The 27,342-nt window shown below is 37.7% G+C and overlaps 1 protein-coding gene across 9 annotated transcripts in view; it reads left to right on the forward strand.

Moving 5' to 3' along the window:
- The window catches only part of DPYD (dihydropyrimidine dehydrogenase), a 333,346-nt gene that overhangs the window by 13,012 nt on the left and 292,992 nt on the right, over nt 1-27,342 (forward strand). For 3 of the 9 annotated variants that reach the window (XM_021404736.1, XM_021404740.1, XM_021404744.1), the window contains exons 1-3: nt 20,094-20,204; nt 23,657-23,785; nt 25,270-25,420. Coding sequence is in view for 2 of the 9 variants with exons in the window: in XM_021404735.1 (XP_021260410.1) it covers nt 20,094-20,204 (111 nt within the window). In the remaining 7 variants the exon portion in view is untranslated. Of the gene's footprint in view, nt 1-20,093; nt 20,205-20,899; nt 20,984-23,656; nt 23,786-25,269; nt 25,421-27,342 lie in introns of those variants that run through there. The other 6 variants (XM_021404738.1, XM_021404741.1, XM_021404745.1 and 3 more) reach the window with 3 other exon arrangements.

Genomic DNA, 27,342 nt, shown 5'->3' on the forward strand with positions numbered 1-27,342 from the left:
CGCCGCGGGCAGCAGGACCGCAGCCGCAGCCTTGCTCGGCGAGGTTTCCAGCGCCCGCGGCCCTGAAGTTGTGTGTGAGTTTACTGAGGGACAGCCTGCAGCTTTGGAACAGGGCCTGGACGTGGCCCAGCACGAGGTAGTGATGAGGCCAAGTGGAGTGAGAGTAGCTCAGCGGGGTGCTGCCTCTCTGCCCTTGCCTGCTGCACCCTGCCCCGTTTGCGGGCTTCAGCTGCCTGAAGGAGTCCGGCAGAAACACAGCAGCAGTACTACAACTTGTAGCCAGCAGTCTCATCCTCTCTTGTCACAGTGTGTCACAATTTTTACAGTGGTATACCTTGAATTGTAAAAATATTAGGTTTAGGGTGTGCAGCTTGCAAGTGGTCAGTGCATACATAAACATGCACAGCAGTAGCTTGACTACACCTCTGGCTCAGGTGTGCCAGCTGTATCATCAGTTCTCCTGAGTTCTTGTGCCCCGTCCATCCCCCAAACAGAACTGCTGCTCAGACGTTCCCAGCACTGGTGGAGGCAATCTGACAAACTGAGTTGCAAAATGGACAGGAAGAACAAACCTGCAGAAGTCTTCCTGGGAGCAAGGGAGGCACTGTGGTGTGAAGTTGGTGCTGCTCTATCAGCTCAGTGTTTTCAAAGCAGCCAATCTGTGATTTTTCTTTAAGCGCTGGAGTTCAGTTTTCTATTTGATTTTAGTAGTAACGGCTTTTGAGTGCTTTCCTCGGTTACTTTTTTCATTGCAAAATATTTCTAGGATTATTACTTTGCATTTCTAGCAAGAATGATTAATTCAGAGAACAATGAGATGTTGTGGTATCACATGTTCAGAATGGTATACAGCACTATGTGATTTGGAAGGTGGATATTGAGAAAGATCATCATTTTCTTTGCTCTCAGGTTGCAGTTACAAACTTTGGTCAGCTCTTCCTGGGTTACTTTTGCTTTCAGCACTCTTTTCAATTGCTGAGAAAATGGTGGCAGTCTACTTCTAAACAAATTAGTTGTCCTTTCCCCATCTGGTTGACTAAATTTAGACACTATATGATTTGTCTGCCAGATGAATATATCAGTAATTACTGATAGTCCATTTGGAACTCTTATTTATTTTCCTGCATGTGACTTTTGGGGTAAAAAGAATATATATATAGTATATTAGTATATTTTCTATAGAAGTGTATTTTACTTTCCCTTTGAAGTAGGGAAAGTGTGTATTAGTAAAACCTATATCATTGTAGATAAATAATTTTCATAAAATACCCTGTTCAGCTGTTATACTGCAGACCAAAACATTCAGGATGTGCTGTCTCTTCTCATGTTGATTCAGTTCTCTGCTCAACAACCAGATTTCTAAGAATACTTATCTCAATGGTTCATATAATTGAAATATGACCTTTGTAGTGCTGATACTACTTTGTGTTTTTATAGTTAAGGCCATATAAAAAGTTTGATGTCATTGGCCCAAGGGGAGCCAAGAAGCTGTGCTATAAGTTGCTAAAATCACAGACAGTTCTCAAATTGTTTTTAAAAAGCAGCTGGTACTGGGTGCACTGTTGCTGTTGCTCCCAAATAACAACTCTGGGGTGTGACTGGTGTGAATGACTAAGGTCATGTTCTGAGAGCAGTCTGCTGATTGTCTGAGAATTACCAGGATATGCTTTTGGCACTTGTAAAATAACAAATATAATCCCTGTAACTTTCTAGCTTTTTCTTCCTCTAGCTTTAGAATGTACAGATAGCTTTTAAATAATACCTGTTTGAAAAGTTGTTATAAAATTCATTTGCATACCTTTATTTGGTTTTACGTTAGTTGACATTTGCTGTTCTTATTTCTGCAGTGTACTTCCATTTCTGTGGTGGTGTCATAAATAAGTTGTTGCCCATTGTGGACCAAAGCTTTACAAGATGCGTTAGCTTCAGGGTAAAGGCAGGGTTTCCTGAGGGTGCTGATCTAAGGGAGGGCACAGGAGGCTCTGCGTGCAGTCATGTACGCATTGGCTGTGAGATTGCTCAGCTGCTAGGTGTGCGTTGTTCTCTGAGGGCTGCTGATGGAGCTGCGTTAGGTTATGGCCTCTGCGGTCAGCACCCCCTGAACTCTATGGCTGCAGCTGGTCCCAGGTCTGAGAATGGTGGGAAAAGGCCTGCTGGCCCCATGCTCCCTGCTGCCACATACCAGGTGCCCCTCAGCCTGAAGGAAGCTTTGTTTTGCAACCTGCAGTCCCCACACTGCTTAAAGCAGCAGACCTGACAATGGTGAATGTTCTTTCCCTGGGATATTTGCTTAGCCTGTTCCTTCTAGTGATCACTATGAGAACAGGTAAAGCAAGTTTTCCCTGACATGTCTATTCTTTTCCAAGGATAGATGGACTAGAAGAGAGAAAAGACTGTGTGTAGCATAGGAAATGAAGGCACAGCTGAGAGCTAAGCCTGGTGTCCTGTAAACCATGAGTTAGGGTAAGGGTTGAAAAATAAAGAAAAGTGTAAAAATAAAATCCAGGAAACCTCTAATAAGATGGGGAATCCTACCCATCAGTGTGGCTGTGAGGACTGCTGGGGAAAGGTTATGTGAATAAATAGCTGAAGCTTGCTTTGATCGAGGCCAGACTTCTAAAATAAAAGTGCCAACTGTTACAGTCTCTGTCTGTTTCAGAGATACCTGTGATTTGTTTGAAGTTCCGTAATGAAGTTTCAAAGTGTAAAATTATTTTTTTAAGTAAATGTTTTGTAGCTCGGTATGATGATCAGATGGCTGTTCTTGATTGATAGCTGCATCTGCTGAGGGTCATTTGATGAGCATTCAGCGAGGAAACAAAACTTCCCATTTAGCTGTTTTTGTTTGATGAGTTTCTCTGAAGCTCTTCCATTATGTGACAACAGCGGCTTTGTTGTAGTAAACTCTTAGCTGAGTAGAACAGTAATGACTGCATGATGGCCAAGTCCTCGTGGGCGGTTATAGACCACAGTGACCAGGTGTGTCTTGGGGAAATGAACGACACGATGTAGTCCTGAAAGCCTGGGCCGGTGCGAGGCAAAGAGGCTTCTGCAAGGGACGCTTCTGTCCTTTCATGCTGTATGTTCAAATCCTGCCGATGTTCAAAAAGTTATGTAAATTCATGCCTCCACTGCAGGTAGTCTGCTGAATTTCTGTGCTGAAATTCACTCAGACCCTCTGAAGCAATGATATTAAAAGAAAAAAACCTCTTGTGCTTTTTGTTGTTCTTCAGCCTTTGAATTTTACTGTTGTTCATAAAGTAAACTTTCAATTTTTTTCCACATTTTAAAATTTTCCTCAGTGGAAGATGACCATAAAATAGCCCTTAAGAAAGACCTGCTACTCCCACCCTTTCTCACAGCTGGGATTTATGAGAAATGCCTGCTCTGGTGAGACTTGTGGTAGTTGTCACTGTCCTGAACAATTCTGAAAACAAAAAGGAACTTGAGTTGGGAATTAGGGGCCTAGAGTTTAAAGATTAAGGGTATTGCTTAGCTATTGCCTAGTTTATCTGTCCATCAAATTGCTTAGCTTAGCTTTTCACTGTCAGCCATTGCTTAGTTTAGCTCTCCATTGTTAGCTCAAGGAAGTATTGCTGCAAGCCAGCAAGAAAAGAACCAATGGGAGAACAATGAAAGGGGAACAGGTGTAATAAGAAACTGCAAAGGCATGCAAGATAGGAGAGCCTCCTCAAACTGGGACAAAGGTCAGGAGAACATGGTGAGGAAGACTTCTGACTTCATCCAAGAGTGACGACCAGGTGGGGAGGAAGACGTCGAGCCTTCATTCAACGACCACCAGAAGGAGCTACAACGCATGTGCAAGGGGGAGGGACAACATGCAAATGATTTCCCGGAAAAGTAATGAATATGTAACTGGACCCAATGAATATGTATAAGTTTGGCTTTTAAATGTCTAACGCTTTTGTCTAAGGGTGTGCGAGCTTGGCAGGGCGAAGACCCCCCTCGCACCGGGCGTGTATGCACAGCGCTGAATAAACATACCTGCTTTATAACCTAACCTGGGGTTATAGAGCTTGATTCCACAAGTCAAACTGAAATTCGTTTTCCCTTTTATTATGTGAATGGACTTCATGATGGTTCAATGTAGACTGGGTGTGAGTGTTTCTCTCCTCTGCTCAGTGTTTCTGTAACCATGCAGAACTGTTGCTCTTGTTTTAAGGAAGTGGAACTCTGATGGCAAGAAAGCTGTGGCACATGGGGCTGAGTCTGTGCCTGGTCAAAGGGTGCAGGCTGCTTGGGGGAGACCATGGAGGGGCCTGGCTGTTGTGGCAGACAGAGCCTGTGGAGCTTTTGGAGAGCATGTGCCCAATGGAGTGGGGTTTGCTTGCACCCAAGGCTGCCTTTATCCTACAAGCCAGTATATGTGCATGGCGCAACCCATGTTAGCCAAAAACACGTGCTGCTCCTTTTCAGAAGCACGTGTCTTTAAAATCCGCTGTCCATCCTATCATATACCATTGTGTCCATGTCAGTAAAATGACCCTGGGAACACAAACAGCTGGCACTGACCTGGGGACGCGCTTCTGCATAAAACATTGAAAGGAGCTGGAATCACTGCTGCCAGCAGAGTGGGGTTGCGTGTGCCCTGCCTGCTGCGCTGCGCTCACCCTTTGGCAGCACAGGGCTCACATCAAACCAGCTTTCTCTGCCTCCCTGGTTGCCTGGCAACCTCCCTCCTCTTATTAGCATATGATTTCTATGCCTTTTTTATTTCATCATTGCAGTGTTACATGCGTTGCTTCCTGCCCTGCTCAATTGCCTTTGTGAAAAGTAGGATTTGTGCCCCTATATAAGACTTGGGCGAGGGTGATTTGGAATTAGGAAACCTTTAGCTACAGATCTCTTATCAGAAATTTGGAGAGTGGCATTTGTATGGGCTTGTTATTCAAAATCTGTTCATTTTCATCTGCTATCAATGCAGAATTCTTCTTGCTGATCAGCACAGCATAAATCTCTGACATCCTTAAACATCAGCTTACTAAATGACAACAGAGGCCTATGCAGATCTTGGTGGTCTGTATGCAGTTCAAATGTGGTGCCATAATTCAAAATGAAGTTAAAGAAATTAGTGGAGGAAATGAACTAAATCTTCTGATTTCCTTCTTACAAGGAAATAACACTTTACCTTCAAATTGTCTGGTTGTATTTTATGAATTAAGAGGTGGATCAGACCGGGTCTTAAGTTTGATTTTAAATTCCTTGATTTTTTTTCTTTTCATAGACTGGTACAACTACAAGGAATGCCCAAATCTCTTTTGCTGTTGCAAATGACAAAAAACATAAGATTCAAGTTGGCAAATTGCTTTAAATATTAGAGAATGCTTTTTGCTACTAAAAATCACAACACATACTAAGGATGAAATGACAAAGCAAGTGTATCTGGGGACTATTTAGTTCAAGGTATGTATAGGATTTTTTCTTAATTTTAACCTTACTATAGGCTATTACACAGTTAAGATGTGGTAGACTCACCATGCTCAGCCCAAAGGGATCAATCTGGTTATTCTTGCAAGTAGTAGGAATGCAAGAGTCTTTGTAAAGCAATTCTGATGTCTAGAAATCACTTTCTAACCTTCCACAACTGCCTTACAACACAAGAGAACTGCATCATCTGGATGAATTGTCTGTATCAAACCAATAAGTGCATTTGTGAGAGTCAACCTCTTCTCTTGCACAGTTAGTGATAGGACTAGAGGGAATGGCCTTAAGTTGTGCCAGGAGAGGTTCAGGTTGGATATTAGGAAAAATTTCTTTTCTGAAAGAGACATTGGGTGCTGGAGTGGGTTGCCCAGGGAGTTGAGTCACCATCCCTGGAGGTGTTCAAGAAACATTTAGATGTCGTACTGAGGGACATAGTTTAGTGATGAAATATTGGTGGTAGGTGGGTGGTTGGACTAAATGATCTTGGAGGTCTTTTCGAACCTTGGTGATTCCATGAGTTTAGAGTAAATGGATTAGACAGTGATTGGCCTCAGACCAAGGCATGAGAAGTCTCAACTGCCTCAAGTGTCCCTGATTCCTGCTCAGTAAGGGTACTAGAGTGACTTTCCCCACCCTATAGCTGTAGAGAGGTAAGAGTTTGGGTAGTGCTGCTCAGGACAAAGACAAATACTCCCAGACCTTTGGTGTGTAACTTCAGAACAAACAGGATAAGCCTCTTGTTTTCTTATGACTGAGTTGGGCAATTTAACTTCTGCCCTCTGTCATAATACTTAGTTCTACAAAATACCTTGTCTATCACTCTGGTCACAGATGCCTGTCTAAACCAATGTGAAATTCTGAGTATTTTTAGGTCGAGTAGAAATTTCATGATATGAAAATGGATGAAGCCCATGTATAAAAGTATTTTGTACTTTTAAAAATGCTTCCAGTATTTATGTGTCTCCAGAATGCTTTAATAGTACAATAAATATTAATATGTGATGACTGTTTTATTAGTAAATTTAAAGTGATAAACACAATGAAGTCCTTGAAATACCATCTCTGCTCAAGCCAAGGTTCAATTTTATTTTCAGTATGACATTTGCTGCCTGAAGTATTACAAGTGACTTGACCTTAAAATTACATTTCCTTTAGTTCATTGAAATGGTTGGCCTTTCCAGTCTGACTTGACACCGGCAGCACAAATGGGGGAAGACAGACATGCTTGCTTGTGACTTCATGTGAAAGCTAATTAAAGAAATATCTCTGTGTTGAATCTAAATATTTCTGTGTAGATAGGATGGTAGTCATTAGTTAAAAGAAATCATGGTGCATTCCGACATTTTAATTTTGGGTTCAAAACCAATTACAGACATAATTAAAGGGAAAACTATCCAGGCAGCCAAACTGTCTGATTTACATGCGCTGTGCTGGTGCGTGCAGGCTTTGAACAGATGTACCTGTGCATACTGCTTTGGGAATGTGGAAATGAGGTGTAAAAATTGAAAGCTGCTTTGATAACTTTGTTAGTTAATTTCTTCTTCCTAGTGATGCTCTTCTTTCAAGTATTAGGCAAATAAACAATATAATTTGCTTTATATTTGTTACGGAGTTTGGACCGTGCCATTTTCAGATAAGTACATTGTTGTGGTACCTGGTATATACTGCATGCTTTTCCTAGACTCTTACTTGTGACTTTAAGTGTGCTCTCAGGCCTTATTTAAATTGAATCTTCTGTTAGAATGAGCTATCCTGGTTAGGGCTTGCTCAGCCACAAGAACATCTGAGTGACTTGGAGTGAACACAACTCTGCTGGGCTCTTGGCTGCTCCTTCCAAGACAGAACACCACACACAGTGCTCTCTCCTCCAGCTCTGAGAGGTCACTGTGTTGCTCAACCACATTTCCAGCAGTTACTTAAAAATGGTGTTGTGCTCTAAAGGGGGAACTTTGCAGTCTTGAGGTGAAAGGACAGAAGTCAGGATGCATCCTTGTGGGTGAAGAGAAGTGGGCTGGCTGATATGTGGAGGGATCCAGGGGGAAGGAGAAATAAAATAGGCTCTTATCTGCAAGGCAGCAAGCGAGCTATTGGAGAATTTAACAATTGCAGCATTTTCCTTTACAGCCTTTGCACCATTAACATCTCTGCTACCATCTAGCTCATTATAAAATGCCTGTTTTTTGCCTTGATTCTGAAGGGCATTGTACAAAACCTCCTTCTATTCTGCTCTTAACAATAAGACAGCTCCCCTCCCGTCCAGGCATGTCTAGCATCTATGTACAACTCCAGAATGCATGTGTAAAAGTAGGTAGAACTGTTAGAATAGGTTATTAAAAATGTAGACCCATAATGTGATTAAAGAAGATTGGAGGTATAAAAAGAGATTTTACACCTGGAAGTTATTATAGTTATTTAGATTGAGTGAGAATAATAACCAATTGTTTTCTAAGATGTATGACACATTTATGAAAAACCTTGAAGGATAAATGGATCTTTTTAGTATGCTACTTCCACAAAGGACTCTATGAATAAAATAATAGTGAGAGAACTCTCAGTGGATGCTGAATACTGCTAATTGATGAAATTATTACTTATTACGCTGCAACTGAACTCTGCTTAGAAACACTATTTTCAGTATGATTTTTTGAAAATGACAGCTGAAATGTAAGAGGCTTTGTATTGAAAATGAATAGTGATAATTTCTTGATATCTTTGAAATGAAGGATATTTCAATGACAGTTAAAACTGAGAAAAGTGATTTTTTTAAAGTGCTTGGATTATGGAATATTGCTGCGGAAATGAAATGAACATTTCTGAAATCAATACCGTAGAGTTAATATGGATTTATGAGGCATTTAAAAATTCTTAGTATTCTTATTTATAATGAAGCAGTCAATTATTTGTGTCAGCAGTTTTCATATTATGTCACATGTTAAGGTTGGAAATGAGGTTTTTGAGATAGTGTAGCCACTGCATTTAGGAAAATTCGAATTGTAAATTAAATCAGCATTGAAGAAGCGCTCCATCACTTAACGCTCAGGGCAAAAATGGGAGCGAGTACCAGATTTGCCTTTGATTTAGTACTAACAAACTTCAAAAATGCTGTTTTTTTTCTTGGTATGTCATTTTAGGTCTCTGTATTGACTCTTAAGGAATGTTATTGGTAATTGGTGCGAGAATCTGTGTATTGTGTGTACTGTAGTATTTTGGAATATAACTGCATGTGAATACAAGATCTGATTTCAATCTTATTAAATTTATTCATCAGTTTAAGGAGTATATCTCCGTTCTTGTCAGCATCAGCAGTTTTCAAACTCTGAGGAACAACATCCTCTTGTTCGAGTTCAAATACACACTTACATGTGTGCATGCTAATGGGAACATTTTGAGGTGGGAGACTAGAGATTATTCACAGACCTATTAATTCCTCTTCTGTTTTAAAACCATGTTTGTTGTTGCCTTTTCTTCAGTTCCAATTGCAAATTCAAAATTTTAATGATTTTACTAAGCTCGTACATAGCTCTTCTAAACAGATAGAAGTGAGAGTGACAAAAGGCTTTGAGTGGAAAAAAAAAACCCAGTCAGATAACCACAGCAGAAGTTAGTCTAGAACACTGGTGATTAAAATGCAGAAACGAATACAGCAGAGCAGAAAAAACAAAAAATACTTTCTGCTGAGAAAACCTACAGGCTGAGTAAATGCCAGCATTTTGATGTGGCAGTGGCAACTGGTACTACTGACTGAAGGGCCAGATCTTCTGCTGTTAGGATACAATAAGAAATAGTTTTCAGAACTGTAGATTATTCACTCCCAAAGCAGAGTAGCTTGCATGCTTTCAGACCTTGGCACTGGGTGAGGGGGTTTTGTCAGATAAAGAAGAGCAGGAAGTTACCTAAAGCATTTGTCAAACGGTTACCTGGGTACTTCTCTTTTGTATAATTTCTAGTCTACTAAATAATGTTACTTACGTTGCAGCTGTTTCTGTTACTCTTCAGCATGTGCTGCTGCTCTTACCAAACCGCAATGAAAGTGATGCTGGTCTGCGACAAGGTTTCATCAATGTTTCTATTCTAAATGAATGACACCTTTGGGGTCTTGCATATTATATATATTTATATATATAATATAATATAATATATATATATATATATATAAGAAATGGAGCTTTGTCCTGTTAAAAAGAGAGGAAATATATATATATTTTTTTCTGGGAATCCAGTGCTTAAAGTCTATCTCTTTGCAACTGGAAATGCAAAGCTTTAGAATCATTACAGTACATTTATAGGATAATTAATTGTATTTTTACAAACATTTAGAAATGACAAAAGTGATAATTCTTCCTCATTCAGAGGTGTCATCACACAAATGTAATCTGGCTTATTAAGTAAGATTGAAAAATAATGCTACTACATCTAATGCTTTTTATAAAATATTTTAAATGTTGTCTATAAGAACGAGACAAAGTAGGATAGATCAGAACCCAAACATTTGCTGGCATATTTTAAGATTAAATAGCCTAATTGGATTATCTTGGTTTTTTTCTTTTTTTGAGAATCACACCTGCCTCTGGCCTACACATTCAGTAATATTTAGTGTCAGATTTAAAAATCAGAATTGTTGAATACAAGTGAAGAACTCCAAGGAATTGTTTCCGTTTTCCCATTACCAATATATTTTCTGTTGTCATCTGAAATGCATGTGATAGCCTATTTATTTATGGAATGTCATTTGGAATTTCTTTGTTTAAAAGTGACTCCATAGGAGTACTTTGTATCTCTGCATAGGAAGCTAAAGAGAAGTTAAAAAAGGAAAAAATGGCCTCAGTGTCCTCCTGCCTTACCTGCACCAGATGCCAGATTTTATTCCTTGAAAACTGTGTTACTTTTCAGTTATCAGACATTTGATAATATTTTAATGTGTAACTTCACGTATCAATCCCTTAACCTTGGTAGTAAATACTTAATACATTCTTCATGTTTTGACTTTGCTTCTACAAGCTTGGTATTTCTTTTTTTGGCTAGATATTCTTCTGTATGCACAAGATTACTAGAAAAACAGTAGTGAAACTACATTAGCAAAATTGAAAGCATCAGTTTTGTATTTTACCATTACATTAAACAGTTGCCACTGAAGTTTACTCGTTGGTCGAATAGGTAACTTGCTGCTTCTTAGTGTTACAGCAGATTTAGGAAGTCAATATAAATATACTTGCCATGTTCTTGGAATAAGTACAAAAATTCTTCACATGTTTCAAGCAGTGAATTTACTAGATATTTTGCGTATGTGTTCTCACCACCATCCTTGCATTTCAAGTTCATTTATTGGACTTTGAAAATCACCTTTAACAAAGTTTTCAGAACATTACTTCTCTCAGCTAAAATTAGTTCTGCTGTTTTTGCCAATGATTAAATTTAAAGCAGTAATAACTTTAATGCTAATTTTTCTCCTATGATCAAAACTCAGCAGAGCATTCACTTTTCATTAACTGACATGTCTCCAATGTGAGTTTGGTCTCCGGTTAAGCAAACAAACACCTGTAATTGCGGTGGAGTGGAGGCTTAATCTGAGGGGTTCAATTGTCAGAATACAATGGCTTATTTCTGGTTTTGGCACTAAGGCTATTTACAAAGGCAGCCAAGCTTGTCCTCTCTTTCAATCTGTTTGTCTTCTTGCAGAAAAGCAGAAGTAGGATATAAATGCGTGTGTATGATTATCCTTTTTGCTGTGAGGTGGACTAAAAATGACTCTCCATATGAGTGAGCAGTTACAAATGTTATTTTGCACTCCTTGAGTAACAGAGTAATTGCATAATTTAGTGTGCTAATGATGGAGATATAGATAAATATGATAGTGAGGAAACAACAAATTTCTGTCAGACCTTTGAAGTAAACTTAAAGCTTCAGAAAAGATTTAAAGAGAGAAGAAGATACCAGGCTGTGGGGACCATGCCTGTGGTTGCTTTGAAAGGAATAGCAATGAAGGAGACGGAGTTGGCTGTGACAATGAGTTGCTGTGCTTTTTTTTTGCACTTATTCCATCAGTTGGATGATTAAATATTATACAGTTCAAAAGATAAAATGTGTTAAAAGGTTAAATGTAGGCTTAGAGGGATAACTGCACCAAAATTTAAAACTTTCTATTTTTTAAGACAATAAATTATATATTAATAGAATGAATACAGAATGCCATATTGAGGTGTGAGTAAATCCATGAAAACTGTGCTCAGCTATGCCTTCTCTGAATTTGATATGGTGATGTAAATAGCTTCTGATGTGGTGTATTGTTTATGGTGTGAAAAGTGGCCTTATCGCAGGACAGGGTGCTCTGGAGTGACCGCAGGTCCGAGGACTTTGCATTGTGGTGCCATAGCATTGAGCCCACTTCAAGCTGCGTAGGTTTTAATGTGTTGAATATATGAATAATTCACCGAATGCTGGGATACTACCTGGATACTTAACTTTGAGCACAGAGGGTGAGTATTCACTTCAGTTTTCTCTGTGAGGGTCAAGGCACTTCTGCAGAGATGAGTTATGTCAAGGCAAGCACATGCTGGGCTTCCAAAGGAGTAATTTACCACCCAGGGCTCTGCTAATAGAGAACAGTGTTTGTTATCTATGGGAAGCAAGTAACACTTATGTTTCCCATTTTAATAAACCTTTTATATTTTACAGTAATACCTAGCATAAATGCAGTGCTGAGGTGGAGAAATCAAGTTTTTAATATGAAAGTTAACATTGTATCAACAGAATTAGGCAAACAGTGCATATGGTTGTGTAGTTCTCTTCTTTGTTAATTGGTAAAGCATTAACTTTGCTTGAATAATGAAGTTCATGAGGTATTCAACGATTTGTTAATATAGGTATATTGAAAAGTAAGACTTCCCTGACTTAGGGTGGTGATTCAGAGAACCACTAAATGTAAGAGACAGTATTTACATAATGCAGGGACATTTGAGGACTGTGAAGATCTAGTGGTGAAACTGTTTTGGAAACACTGCTTTCTACGTATCTGACGCTGGATCTAGGACTGCACCTCAAGGATAACTGCACACTGATGTTATTGCTAAAGAGTAGTTTTACTCTCATGAAATACCACAGGCTGTGTGAGGAAAGCAAGATGCCGGAAGTGAGACTGTTCTCATCTAGAAGCAGTCTGTCACGTGGAGAAATGTAAAACTGTCTGGAAATGTAAAGAAGAAAATGTGGCACCTAATTGCTATGTTAAGCCAGTGACCAGTGTAGAGCTAGAACATGCTTGCTTGTAGGATAATGCACTGACATCAAGTTCTTGATCTTTTTTTGAGTCTCTGAACTCATGTGGCTCAGAGAAGGAATAAATGTTGTGTTTCAAATGGGATATTTTCCCAGGTATGGTGGAGCTGCCCTTGCTCCATGTGCCCCAAGGCTCCGCGTCTGATCCCAGCCCCTGCCCCTCCTCAGCCTCGCTTCCTTGCAGAGGCTGCAGCACGTCTGCTTTGCTGGCATCTTTCCTGATCACAAGCAGTTTGTCCATCCAGGAAGGGAACCTCTCTTCTAACTCTCTGGATGCTGAGGGCTCTTATTTGAAGATAGTATATAAATCATTGACCATGGACAGAGAAAATTTTACCTGAGGAGTTTATCCTCATTTTTAGAGAGGATTGTATCTTGTCACACTGTGACGTATTATAATATAAATGGTATCACAGTCAGCATGTGCCTTTGTCCATACATGCAGCCATTTGTCTTACTAGCAGAAATGTATCCAGTAATACACAGAAATAATTCCTGGGGGATTTCCCTCTTAAGCTCCTTGCTGGATTCCAGATTTAGGAATGCCTGAAGGTTGACGATGCTATTCCCATATTGTTTGTCATAGTTTTCCATTTTGTCTAGCTTTCTCTGACCTTTGTCATCTCACAATTAAATAGGGCCTGACTACTGTGAAAGTTACGTTGTTCTCTTCTTTTTGAAATATTTGGATGACTTCCTGAGATATGTTATAAGCCATATATGATCTATATATTATGTAGATTATAACGTTTTTCCTCACTGGTTCAGGATTTCAGTAAGGAAATACAAATTTGACACAAGTATTTTTTGAGGCACTCCATTATATCACTCTTGATTTTAAGGATCACTTCCAATTTAAACCATTCTATGATCCTACATAATGGCAGTATAGAGAAATTTTTAACTTTCCGCATGTCCTCAGATAATGAAAAATGACATAGCAATGACACTGTTTTCTATAAGCTCATTCTATATTTTTTTTTTAATCTTGATTATCTTTTAATATTTTGAATTGTTTTTGAACTAGAACTTTTCCTTGCTCATTTAGTAGTGGAATTTCCACTTGTAGCCATTAGGGACCTTACATGATGGCTGAAGTGCTGCATCTGTTAGTGATTCCTGCAGCTTTCCTAAAGGTCTAGCAGATGTGAAAGATAAAGTAAACTAAGCAAAGCAAAATGAGGTATTAGTGGATAGAGTCATCTTTTTGTTAGCTGACAGAATTCTTAAACGCTCATTATTCTAGGTCATCCAATCTCATGAAAACAAATACTTCTACTTAAGGTTATTTGGTCTTTGACTGACTAGCACTTAAAATTATTTTCATGTAATAGAAAATAACAAGAGAAAGACTCCAGTTACTTGCTTCTGTCAGTGGTTCAACACTTGCATAGCTCTGAAATTAATTGTTTAGTATGCTCATTACTCTTAGAAAAAATAAATATGTTCTCATTATGCTCACTTGGTGAACATATGTACCTTGCAATACATTTAATGTTACTTGCTGTGAGGAAGATTACAACTCTTTTTAAGGAAATTGGGTAGATTAATGGAATGGGGTGGGTTAAATTGCTCTCCACATGCATTCCCTAGCATGCCTAGCCTGATGCTGAATTTTAATTGATATATATACATGTAGGCTGCTCTGAAAGTAATGCCTCCTATTTATTTTCATGAAAACTACAGCAGATACAAATAGCTATTTGACAGAGCAAATTCTCAGTGACAAAACACTATTTTTCAACACAGTCACCACCATTAGCTATGAACTTTCCCCAGTGATGAAAAGAGCTTGCATGCCGTGCTCATAAAAATCTGCACCAGTGTGGACACAACCCGCTGTTTCACAGCTGTTATGCTGACATTGTTTCTAGGAAAGTGTTGCCCATGCAGTCCATCTTTCAGTGGCCCAAACAGATGGAAGACAGAAAGTGCCAAGTCTGGACTATATTCTGGGTATGGTAGGATAGTCCAGCCAAGATTAGCTATGTGCTCCCCAGTCTTCAAATGGGAATGGCGCCTAGCATTATGTTGCAAAAGAATGATCGTAGTCTTCTCTCGCCTAACCCTGGAGTTTGAGCTTTCAGCTTAGTCAGTGTCACAATACAATGGTCAGAGTTGATGGTTTGTCTGGATTTCAGGAAATCCAGAAGGATTCTCAGTTTTCTACTCCAAAAGACAGTGCATATCACTTTACCCACTGTGAGCTGCATCTTGCAATTTGTCAGACTGGCCCTCTGCTGCCGTCTGTCGCACAGTAACAAAATGTAATGGAATACTGGTGAGAAAATTCAACTTCTACTGCCATACCACAAACCTACTCCTCTGCTATCGTGTGCTAATATGATAAGAGGCATTACTTTCAGAGCTGCCCTCATATAAAGCAGTTTAGCTAAAGATGCTTTGTAAAGCAACTGGAGTAAAATAGGATACAACCTGTGTATTGCAGGGTCTGATCTCAGTAAATGTGCTCTATGGTAAAATGAACCAAATAATGCTTGAAGCCACATTTATACTCATAGTCTGTATATGAACAGTTGCATTTTCAGCAACTTCATTATGACTGTAGGCTCATTGATCCATGGTGAACCTCAGCAGGTGTTCTGGGGCTGTTAGTAAGGAACTTTCCTATGTGCTGGAGGAAGTGATCAGAAGCCATGAAAATAATTGTCCTATCAATAAACCTATACAGTTTTAATACTGCAACCTGTGCCAGAGCCTGAAGAGGTCTTTTCTGATCTCTATTCTACCTTTGATTTACCAGTAGCAAAGATGAAGATCACTTAGGAGTAAACACTCCTCATGCAACTCACTGGTGTCAGTTGTAGTTCTTCCGGAGACAGAGAGTAATCTTCAGTGTTCAATTTTTAACCAGGCTTTCTGTTTTAAATGAGAGCTAAGGTCCAGGTGACTGGGATGTCTTGCTAGGGTTGTTAATCTGAAAAAAACACAGAGTACTTCAAAGCTGAATCCCAAAAAGAAAAGCTTTAAAAGCTCCATGTATCTTGCAAAGATTGCGCTAGATGAGTAGGACTTCTCTAAGACCACCTTGAGGGTACTGCAGTCCCATCGACGATGTAAACTGTACTTTTGTATTCTTTACATCATTGTCTGAATTTGACCCATTGAACAGACTTAAATCTTGGGATGTGGGTTTTGGAAGATGGAAGAGCCTTGTGCAATTCATGCTTGTCGCTGATATGTTAACTTGAAAGAAACAAAGGCTCTTTTGCTTCAATGCGATAGAGTGTATTAGAAAATGTATGCCTTAGAAGCAGAAGTGGCATCATTCTATAAAAGACTGCAATCCATTTCGAAAGGAGAAGCAAAAAGAAAAAGTTTCCAGGATGTTATCTTAAGACAATATAGAAAAGAGTCTGCCTTTGTATATGCACAGTGTTTGCTCATGGCAGAATTCAGTGTATTCTGTGTAGTTCAGGAGTTCAAGGTAAAGAGAGCATTTCCTGTTACTTGTGAAAATGTCTACACAAACTGGACTTCCCTGTTCTCTCATTTACCACTGCTTTCTCCTTTTCGCTGTTTTTCCTGTTCTTCAGATAGGAACTTCAGTAAGAAAGCAGGAAAATGTTGCCCAAATCCTTTTTTTCTTCTAATGCCATGCTAGAACATCATCCTTGGAAGACAAATCTCCCTCTACCTTGCCTTAGTTGGTGTTGAAACATTACTAATAAGCATAGTGCTTCCGAAACTTTCTATTTTATCTTTCTGAATATGCATTTAATTAAAGATCAAATTTAATTGCAATAGCTTCTTAAGATTTTCAGCTAAAAGGATGGCTTTATGAGATGGAAGTAAAATGGCTATGACACTTTTTAATGAAATAAATTTCTGATATAGAGAATTATATTAATGCTGGATAACTGCAGGACAATGTGAAATCTATCTTGAATTAACTGGAAATGCTGCATCAGAAATAAGACCCCCAACAACAGAATGTGTTTCTATCCCAAGTGACTCCCTTGAAATCACTTATTTTGGAGTAATGTTAAATCAAAGACTTGAAAAATTACTCACTGTAATATAACATGCTGTTTTAAAAACTTCTACAGCCTTGTCATTAATAGATGATAGTGAAGATTAGATCAAGTATTTTTTTTTCTTGTAGACTTGTTAATCGTAGCCTTTAAAGTAGAAAATGAGTGATAAACATCTAATGAATAGTTTATGGCAAGTTTATTCTTTCTCAGAAGCTGAGTTGGCACTGATCAACATAATCATTTATCATTAATTTCTCAAAATTTAAAAACAATAACTATCACTTAAACATGCCACTTCTTCATGTACATTAGATATAACTTTAGGATACTTGCAACATAAGTTAGTTTATGTTATTCGCAAGAAATACCTTCCATTCTAGAAAAGAATGTATTAGGAAAAATAAACTATTCTGTAGTACTTTTTAGCTTATTATCTTTGTATCGTAAAGGACATGAAATAACTAATTGTCATGGATGATTGTTAAATGAATTCCTTAGTGTTTTGGATTTTGAGTGACTCTGTAGAGGCAGTATTCTAACTCATCTGTGTAAATAATGGAAGGATACTTTTGGTGCTGGTAACTGTTGTGGTGTAAGGCTGCTAGTTTAACTCTAGTATGCAGAGTGTTCAGCAGTTCCAAGAGGATGTATGCAGCATGAGCCAAATTTATTTCTATGTATTTACAACCCTGTTTTTTTCCTCATCAACACAGCACCTACACAGATTTCTGCAAAAATGCAGCAGTATTATGTTCAGATTAGCAGTTATTAATGAAAATGGATTTACACCTACTTTGTTTTTAATTTAATAAATGTAATCACCTATGCAAACACTAAAAATATAAATTATAAGTACTCAATTGCTATTCAAATAGCATCTGAAAGTGAAGTCCAGACTTCTCAGTACTCTGAAAAGGCATGTAGCATGTATCTACCAGTTTCATTTGGGAGTTTGAGTATTGCCCTTTCAACATCTGGAAAGATCAAGCGACAGCTCATCTGGCAAGAGCGAGAATTTATGTAGCAGAATAAGTGTGGGATTGGGACAAGCGAGATCACAGATGCCCAGATAATTATCCTTACCAAAGAGTTCTCCCCTGTTTGGATGACCAGCGTATTTGAAAGATCAGGGCCTCAGGTTTCCTTTCTTGCACATGCAATTTATTTTTGTTGAGCTAGGTGCATATATTGTTCGTTGCAACAGTCCCTCTAGGACTTTCTTCTCAGTAATTTTCCACTTATTGGCTGACTTACCTGAATGTATTTGTTAAATTTACTAAATGTCTGACTAGCCATAAGCTGCTGAAAGCCAACCAGGGAACTGAAATGAATAGGAAGAAAATACCCTCACTAATTTTCCTTTCTGACAGTTAAAAAGACTCAAAAGCATTTGCATTACTTTTCCATTCAGGCAGTTAACTTCTGAGTTATTTTTAAACATCAGGGACTTCTAGCTGAAACAGTCACCTAGGTCAGCAATCTCAGATTTAGGCAGTATATTATTTAGGTAGTGGGAATATAGGCAATTTTTATGTTGTATATGTGATTTAGTACGTTCTTAGTAGTGTGCCAATTTTATTTCAGATTTAATTCTGGAACATACTGGACTACGCAGTCCTTTTGGATTTCTGCAACTGTTGCTCTTGGAGCCATACTCCTGTTGCAGAATTCCAACAGGAGCAAACATATGGGGATTCTTCCGTCCTTGGCTTGCCCCACCATTTGTTCCACATTTTAAACCAACTGGTGCTGTACCCAGTGGAGTACATCTGTTACGGTTTATTACTAGAAATTTGCAATTCATTTCAGAGCTTGCTAAAATAATTATAATATTCATGGCCAAGAGTACTGCATTAAGCAATTACAAAAGATAGTAGGCAAGATTTTGCTCAAGTGAGTGTGTGATTCAAGACCTACTACTGTCCAGTGTGGGTGATTTGGGTACTCACTGGCCTATCAACGTGTCAGATGTGCTCTGACAACTGAGTTTGATCGGCTTGAGAAATTAATGTAGCAACAGAGATGCTGTAAGTGACATCCCTTATGTGAATGTCCCTGCTCTGTTTTAATTAAGAATGAAAGAAATTAACATAAAGCACTGCTGAATGCAGTTGTTTGCCACATCTTACCTGAGATATTCAGCTGGGGAACACTCAGAGATGGAGCACAGCCTATCCTGCTGGGATTGTGGAGGTGCATCTGTTTATACCCTGTAACATCTCCTGCAAGCCAGGAGCTTATAGGCTGCTAAATAGTCTATTGCCAGGCTGAATGTCATGCTCGTCCTTTCTTCTTTTGTGCTTCAGACAAGGCAGAAAATACTAAATTGTTATTATCTGCAGGTAGAGTTTTCAGGCAGGTGAGATTTCTCTTACGCTTTGTGGGAGAAATGAATTAGTATTAAATAGTTAATTAGAACGCTATTTCTTTGCCTTAAAAGCAACAATAAAAAAAAAAAAAAGCAACCAAAAAACATCCAAAACCAAAACATCCCAAACACAGGGAAAAATATAATAATAATAAAAACCCTAAAAACCCAAACCATGTTAACATCAGTGCTATATCATACAACGAGTTACTTTTTTATCTTTATTGCCTGCACAAGCAGACTTACTCAAGTGGACTTTTAAAATCAGGAAACATTCTGACATAGTATACGTAACCCATCATATTCATCGGTCACAGTCTCTACCTCTGTAAGTCAGACTCACACATCTTTGATGCATAGTAACACCCTATTCACCACAGTGGAGAGGTATAGTGCTAAAGTGGAATTTTTTTGAAGGAAATATTATAAAAAACAATTCCAAGATTTACAACCGTGGGTATGACTGTTTTGGTTCTCCACCACAGACCCGAGTCCGGATCTGTCGCTTGCGTACTGTTCACACTTGCCCCTTGAATTATGTAAGGTCAGTTTTGCTACAGAAACCTGTCAGTTGCCTAAGCTGAAGAAAAGCTTGAGTTCCAAAAGGCTGACTTAATTTTTCAAGTTCCTCCCTAATGAAAGACTTCACAAACTTCAGTCTGCCCGTGTTGTCAGATTACAACTGTCACTTAAAAGTACTGCTGTATTCCAGCATTTGTGTCCTTGTAAATAAAAACACTGTAAGAGAAAGGAAGCTGCTTCATATTGAAGGCAACTTATCAGGTAACCATGTGCAAAAGCAGGTTCTCTTGAAGGAAAAGCTGGAGTTCATACTGACGTGATAAAACATTTAGAAATATGTAGAAATAGCACAAATGCTTTGAAATCTTTGTACATGTTTTGCTTTACTTACGGTGTAAATAAATATTTGGTATGATTTAAGAAGCTTCAAACTTATTTTTGGAAATTCAGATCTGGTTTTTTTTGTATTTTTTCTTCTCTTCCTGCAGAACCTTCTGGCATTAAATCCCCGAACACAGAGTCATGCAACTCTTCATTCAACTGTAACAAAGAAACAAGTCAAGAAGCATTGGAAAAGGAATTCTGACAAAAGTTGTTCTGTAAGTAGACATTTATTATTGCATCTGAAATATGCAGCGAATTATTGAGGCTGAAATCTCAGTTGTGCGGGATATTCAAACTTGAATTTCCTGTGTTGTTCAGTAGCCAAATTTGTCTCCTAGTTCTGCTCCTGTAGATAAGTTATTACTTTGTGATCAGCGATTTTACTTCTTCAGAACCAGTATATGCCATACATTTTTCTTTTTCGGGGATCTGGTAGATCTTTGCAACAACTTGTTTCCCTCTTGCTCTGGAGTCAGATGAGTCTTGAGCACCTGTGAGTACTGCATCCAGCTCATCACTTCCCTGAGCCCTGCAGGGCTGCCAGCATCAGCTACCTCCTCCCCGCTCTGCATGGCTGCTGCCTGCTTGGCTCTCTTGTTTCTGTTTTCCAAGAGTAGCTCCGGGTAGAGTAGCACTTCATGGTCTTTTCTGAGAGTTATAAAGGTACTATTAATTCAGTGTAGAAATAGGAGAACAATACACATTTTACATATGTACATATATGCTGTATATTTTAAGACATATGTATTTTATAAATTCATGAAACCGGTATTAAAATATGGCTCTTGGTTTCAAATTTTGTATATTGTAATTTTTTCAGGAAATAAGTATTGGAATAGATGTTTTTTCATTATAAAATGACTATAGTCTTCAGAATTTCTGCCATTAAATATCACCTTTTTCTTTCTAGGTATTTAGATTCCTAGTCTCAGTGTGATATTTGACTAATCCAATCAGACATGGTTGACTCTTTGATCTCCTGGCTGATTAGAAGGTCTGTAGGGCTTTTACGGTCTTCCTACACGTTCTGTTAGATATTCCTCTAAATTCAGAGGACTAAAAGTCCTACTTCCAGAGAACTATTTCTGCATCTCTAAACTGTTTTCCTCATGCATACAGAGTTATGGTTTATTTTAATACCAAAACGCCTCCTGCAATTAATTACTGTCATCTTGAACCTACATTGTCTTTTTTTTTAATAAAATAATCTCAAAATTAAGAAATCCAGTATGACCAAAAAATATTTGCAGGGAGAAGCAACCCAGGAAAACCTTAGTATTCCAGCCATACTCATTAGTAATAATTTCCAGCTTTGTAAATCAATGACAAGAATCTCTCCATTACTATAGCTATCATTCCTATTTTCTTATTTGTTAGTTTAGGTATTGGTGTAACAGTTGGGAAATAACAGATATAAAGCTTCAGTTTGCAAACAGGGATGATTTCTTTAGGATGTCCAGTGCAGTTACTGTCCACAATTGTCTCTGTGCTGTGCAGGTAATTGAGCTGCTCAGTAAGCAGCTTCTGGACAGCTTCAGTTTATGTCCTGATGTTTTCAGGTGACCTAAAATCAATACTGGGCTGTGAACTCCTGTGCTTTCAGAAAATTTGATAAGAGGCTTAGGTATCCATGCAGTAGGGCTGGCAGATACTTCTGTAGTAACCTCATCAGCTGTTCTGGTGGAAATTATTCATTAGATAGTTGGTTGAAGCTCCAGTTATAGTGCACATACATATATCTTTCTGATGAATGTGTTCACACATATTTTCTAAAGCTCTTAGCCTTTAAGAATGCCACTCTCTCTCAGTTACATGGCAGCAAAATGTAATGGAATAAGGGTGGGAAGGTTCAGTCTCTACTGCTGTTCTACCAACATCTGCCTCTGATGTTGTGGGCTAACATCATAAAATAGGAGGCACTACTTTCAGAGCAGCCCTCATAAGAAGCAAGTTGGTCCTAGAATTCTGCATTACTGCCCGGAGATCTGTGGGGGCATTGGGACTTTTTACATTGTCCAAGTCATTGCCGATGAGTAGGTAAAAACAATAAAATGCTTTCCTGGCCTTTTTTAAGTATGAAAACTGTAATGTAGGAAAGGGTACATAGAACATAATTCTTGTTATGGTGTAAAAAACTATTGGCAGTAACAATTGCATCTCCTAATGGACAGATCAGACTCTACTGAAAGACCATGTAAGGAAGTATACTTGTCTGCGTTTCCTTAATCTGAATTTGTCTTTTAGCTTTGGATTCTTTTGAAACTGGACTAATGCTGTCTTAGCAGAATTACTGTTGGAGGGAAGGTGGGAGTATGAAAATACAAAACTAATTAAATTAACAGCTCTCAAAACTCTGAACAAAAGCTGCATCTGCTGAGGCATGCACACAGTGACTTGGTAATGTCTAGTATACTTCCAGATGGCAGACTTAAATATTTCTTCAGAATAATTACACAAGTGAAATTTTAACTCCTCATCTGCTCTGAGACACTTTTGCCCATTAAATGAGTTCTGAAGTGGAAAATGAATGTCAGTATCTTTCATCAGCACTCTTCAAGGATGGCCCAGTTACACTTTCAATAAGTGCTGTTGTTTATTTAGTGTGTTTGGCAACCAAATTTTGTTGTAAAATGATTTATTGCTGTAGATACAGAATCATTCCACTTCAGAAACTTTAAGTCAGCTTTAGATCAGAATACATGGGTCACCCTTAGTAGCAGTGCTAAACCTAAACATTATCTCTGAGCTGGCTTCTGAGTCATGCTGGAAGGTGGCATAAATAGATCTCATGAGTGTCTGCGGGGGGAAAAAAGATCATTTTGTCAGAAGAAATTCAAGGCAGAAAAATTCTGAGGTGCCTATGGTAACAGTAGATCTTTGGAAAGGATAGTAAATTTAGGTTGCATTAGATCATCAATTTCACAGATAAAACCTGAGCAAAGGAATGAATTGTGGATGTTGTGAGTTTTTGATATCTGTGATACTTTGATTTCAGGGTTTTCTTCAGCAATTCGAGATTGTTTTAGATATCTGATTTATGTTTCTATTTATTGTTGCCATCTTGCTATTCAATTTTGGTAAGCATTTTATACTTGATGACTGTTCCCTCATGAACTAGCTGGGCACTTACTGTGCACATTTGCATTACAGCTAGCACCATGCTGAAGTCCTCACTTCTGATCAGGGATTCTGAGCATTGTGGGCTAAATTCTGCTTGTATTTGTACATGTGCAGGTTTGTGGCTTTCATAGAATTTACCTGTGCAAATTCGATAAATTCACATGTCACTGGATAATTCAGTAGGATATTCTGTTGCAGCCTTTTTTTTTTTAAAGGAAGAAAACTTGTGGTACTTACTGAATGTAGGTGAGAACATGATATAAACCCGTCTATATATTCAGAATTTCTTCAGATTCTGCATTAAAAAATAATAGTACAAGTTGCTCCAGATGGAAGAGTTGGAAGTATTTCAACAAAAAGGGCAAAAAGGAAATGGGGTTTAAATTAGTTTGTAGCTAATTGCCATAGCCTGTAACAGTATTGATTTTCTGGCAGTAGTAGCATTGTTCTTTGTCTTTACATTTGCTAAGCCTGATCAACATTTTGCAACACGAGCTGTTCTTTCTTGAACAAAATCATTTTTAAGCTCAGCTTTTTTTTTTTCCAGTGACATCACTTTGGGGCAAGACTCTCTCATTGTTCTGTGGTTCATTCTAGTCAAATTCTTCACCTCGTCTTCTGTGCAATGTTATGATGCAACTCCCAGATTGGCTTGTGCTGAGACCTGCACTTATCTGTAAGATGTAACAGATTATGTTGCTCTTTGAATTCAGAGAATGGATTTACTCCCTTAAATGAGTAATAATTGGGAACATGGTGAAACTTCAAACTACTTTTAATTTTGAAAACATTTCAGTGGCTGTCACTGTTGCATATGGAAAATCTGTTTAAAAAAAAGTCTTATTTAAAGTACAAAAAAAAGTTTATAAGGACCTTTTGCTCTACAGATGTCTGTACTTGTATAGGAAAACCTGTATATTAATGATTATCTCACAGCTATAATCAATTTGTTACTCTTAAGTATTGTGTTGCAATTAGATGGAAAAATGCCATGTGATTTTTGTACCCAATCAGGTATCACAGAATAATTAAGTTAGCAGTTCACATGTAACTGATAAGTGGAAGCAGAAATTGTGCAAGTTGCAAACAGATATGAAACCTGGTTCACCCAAAGCCTAAAATCAGGAACCTAAATGAATAAATACTTTCTCAATGAATAATTTGGCCATTTCTAGACTTGTATTGATGAGAGTGTATATATTTATAAATAAAAAATAATCTCACATGTTGTAAAATAGAGAACACTCATTAACAGAAATCAACTCAATTATATTTATAATCTAAATGTATAGTTTACCTTTACAAATATTTATTTTTGTCTTCATTGCATATGAATATGTAAGCTTAGCTCTTTTCTGAATGGATGTACAATGGCAGATGTCTCTCTAATCGCTGCTCTATTCAAACATTAATTGGTAGAACATATGTAGAAATCTACTAGTCTGAATAGGTATAGGATAGCAGCAGTCTTTTTAATCACATCACTATTCAACCACTAATTGGTGTGATGATTAAGGGACATTAGAGGGAGCACTTTGACATCTGATTCTTTGAACTGATGTCTGCTCAGACTGCACTGTATTCATCCCGGCCAGACTGATTTCTCAAATAAAATGCTCTGATTCCAAATATGGAAAATATTGCACTAGGTTCTATTGAGGTGATTAGGGAATTTGAGAATGATTCTTTTATATAACTAGTGATTGACTGTGTATGCACAAACCATTCATATGAATAATACATGGATTATTCTGAGTATCAGAAAGAGATAAGAAGTAACATCAAGAGATTTTCTCTTTTCTCACAGTGTCAATAATTAAATATTAATACACATTTTAAAATGTTCCAGTTTAATCATTTAGCAGTCAAATTCCTGCTCATGCATTTTTTAGATTAACTAATTACTCTGCATTTCCTCGTATCGATACCATATGCTGGCATTTATAATCATTTCACTAGAATAGAGTGGTTTACGTGTTTATGTATGATAACACTTATCCTTGCTCTAAGAAATGCATATTATAATCCTTGAATTTTTTGTTTTATTTTTGTCTTAAGATTTTTTTCAGTAGAATATCTCAATAGCTCCTAACTTGCATGACTGCTACAAATTGGTGTCTTTATACATATTTTCAAATTGTATGATATTGTATTTATTAGCTGATGGCAACATACCCATGGCCCCTTTTAGTCATCTGCGAAAGATTCCTCCATACCTTGTGGCTCTCCTGAGTGCTGAGGAAAACTACATCCGACCTCATAACTTCCTCTGTTCCTAGTCCTTCAGGTTTGGTGCTCATTGGATTTATAGGTAAGACCCCTCAGTAGAAGAAACTTCCATACAGCCTGTATGCTCTTCATATTCATGAAGAGGGAAGTGGAAGTTGGTCCGGTCTCTGGAGCTATGATATTGCCTTGTGGAGGCATGTTCTCTCATAGTCTTTCTGGCTGTGTTCTTGTTTCAGCAGTTTCACCTTTTTCATAAATCTGCATGGGTTTTGCAGTCACTTCTTCCATCTCTAACTACTCCAGCTTTGAAAACAAACATCTTCAACAATAGGTTGGCAAAAAAAAAAAAAAATTTGTTCCCTAATGCTGGGAACAGGACAGCAACATACTATTCCCTAATTACTAGGCAAGGTGGAAGAAATTTTATGTGGAGCTAAAGATACTACCATGTGCATTACACACACACACACACACACACACACACACACACGTAACAAAAAAATAAAAATTCATCAACCCCCAAAGTTAAATCAATTTAATTTTTTGTCCTTAAGAGGATTATTGGTTTCATGAAGAAGTGGTTGATGTGATAAATCCTAACTCTTTTAATAAGTACTTTGCACCACATTGTCATAAGCCAATTATAAATTAGTCTATTTAAAACCAATATCCAGTGAGTGCACAAGTAGCTAACTGAAAAAGAACCTACTATTCTGTCAATCACTGAAAAATGTCCTAAATCAAAATGCTTCGTGCTCTACCCAAAACCCCCAGTAACTTGGATATCTGGAAGGAAGCAGTATCCTAATCTACTAATGAAATGTTTGGTGGGATAAGGGAAAGAGAGAAGGAGGTAATATTAAAAATTTTAAAACGTGAGATAAGAATTTAAAACTTGAGAAATTGAGGGGTTAGCATTGAAGCTGTAAGTTGAATATGTGCCAATCCAAAAAAAAAAAAAAATTATTTACTTCTTACTCCTCATTTATATAGAACATTTTTCTCATTTCTTATTCTTTGCTGATTGGAATTTACTTAGTGCCTTAGCTTTCTGATTTTATTCCTAGAGTGCTTGTGCTGTTCAGTTGTACTTAGAAATGTATATACTTAAGTGTGTGTGTGTGTCATAGTTTCTCTGCTTTCATGATTTTCATTTTCAGGCCATGGGGTGTGTCATCATAAAAATCTGTTAAGTGCATTTTTTTCTTAGCTTTGCTCAGAAATAATTTTCTTTTGTGTATTTAATTTTATCTCTTTTGGATTTTGCCCTCTCCTGCTTTCCATTATCAATCAGTATATCTTTCAGGAAACATACCAAGCTGATGTGTGAAGTCCACTGTTTTCACTCTGTTACCCTCACAACTTTCTATGCTTAATGCTATTAGAGAGGTAAGTCATCGTAAGACAGCTGAACTTTCTATATTCAGCCTGGAAAAAAAGCACACATTCTAATAATGGTAAGGTGCAGGTACTCCTTGATGTAATAACTGACAAACTTTAGTCGTTAAATCAGAAAGGATAAAGTCAAGTTTAAACAGCATTCAAGTGTCAAGCTGAGTGGACTGTAGCCTTAAATTTGGCAAGGATTAACGTTATAAAGTAGATGATCATACAAAATAATGTTAATCAAGTCTTTAAGTAGAAGAACAAGCGAATTTTTAAAGTATTATTTTATAAGACTGAGGAGATAGATCTGTTCAGATCTTTGAACTGAACTAACCTGTTCAAAAGGCATGAATTTTGAGAAGGTCATTATTCACTGAAATATATAAAAGTTATTTGGAATCAGCATCCCAACTTGTAAAAAAGAGTTTCAAACTAATTTGGGAAACAGTTTCAGAAAGAATATTAAGAGTATGACGAGAAGTCAAGGGAGAAAAAAGAGATTGATAGGCAAAGCAGAAAGTACAGAGGAAGAAGTGATAACATTCAAAAGTCAAGTTGAGTCACACCTGGCAAAAGAAATTAAAACAAATAGTAAAAGGTTATTCAGCTACATAAAAC

This window comes from Numida meleagris, chromosome 7, assembly GCF_002078875.1.
Source record: "Numida meleagris isolate 19003 breed g44 Domestic line chromosome 7, NumMel1.0, whole genome shotgun sequence".
NCBI lineage: Eukaryota > Metazoa > Chordata > Aves > Galliformes > Numididae > Numida > Numida meleagris.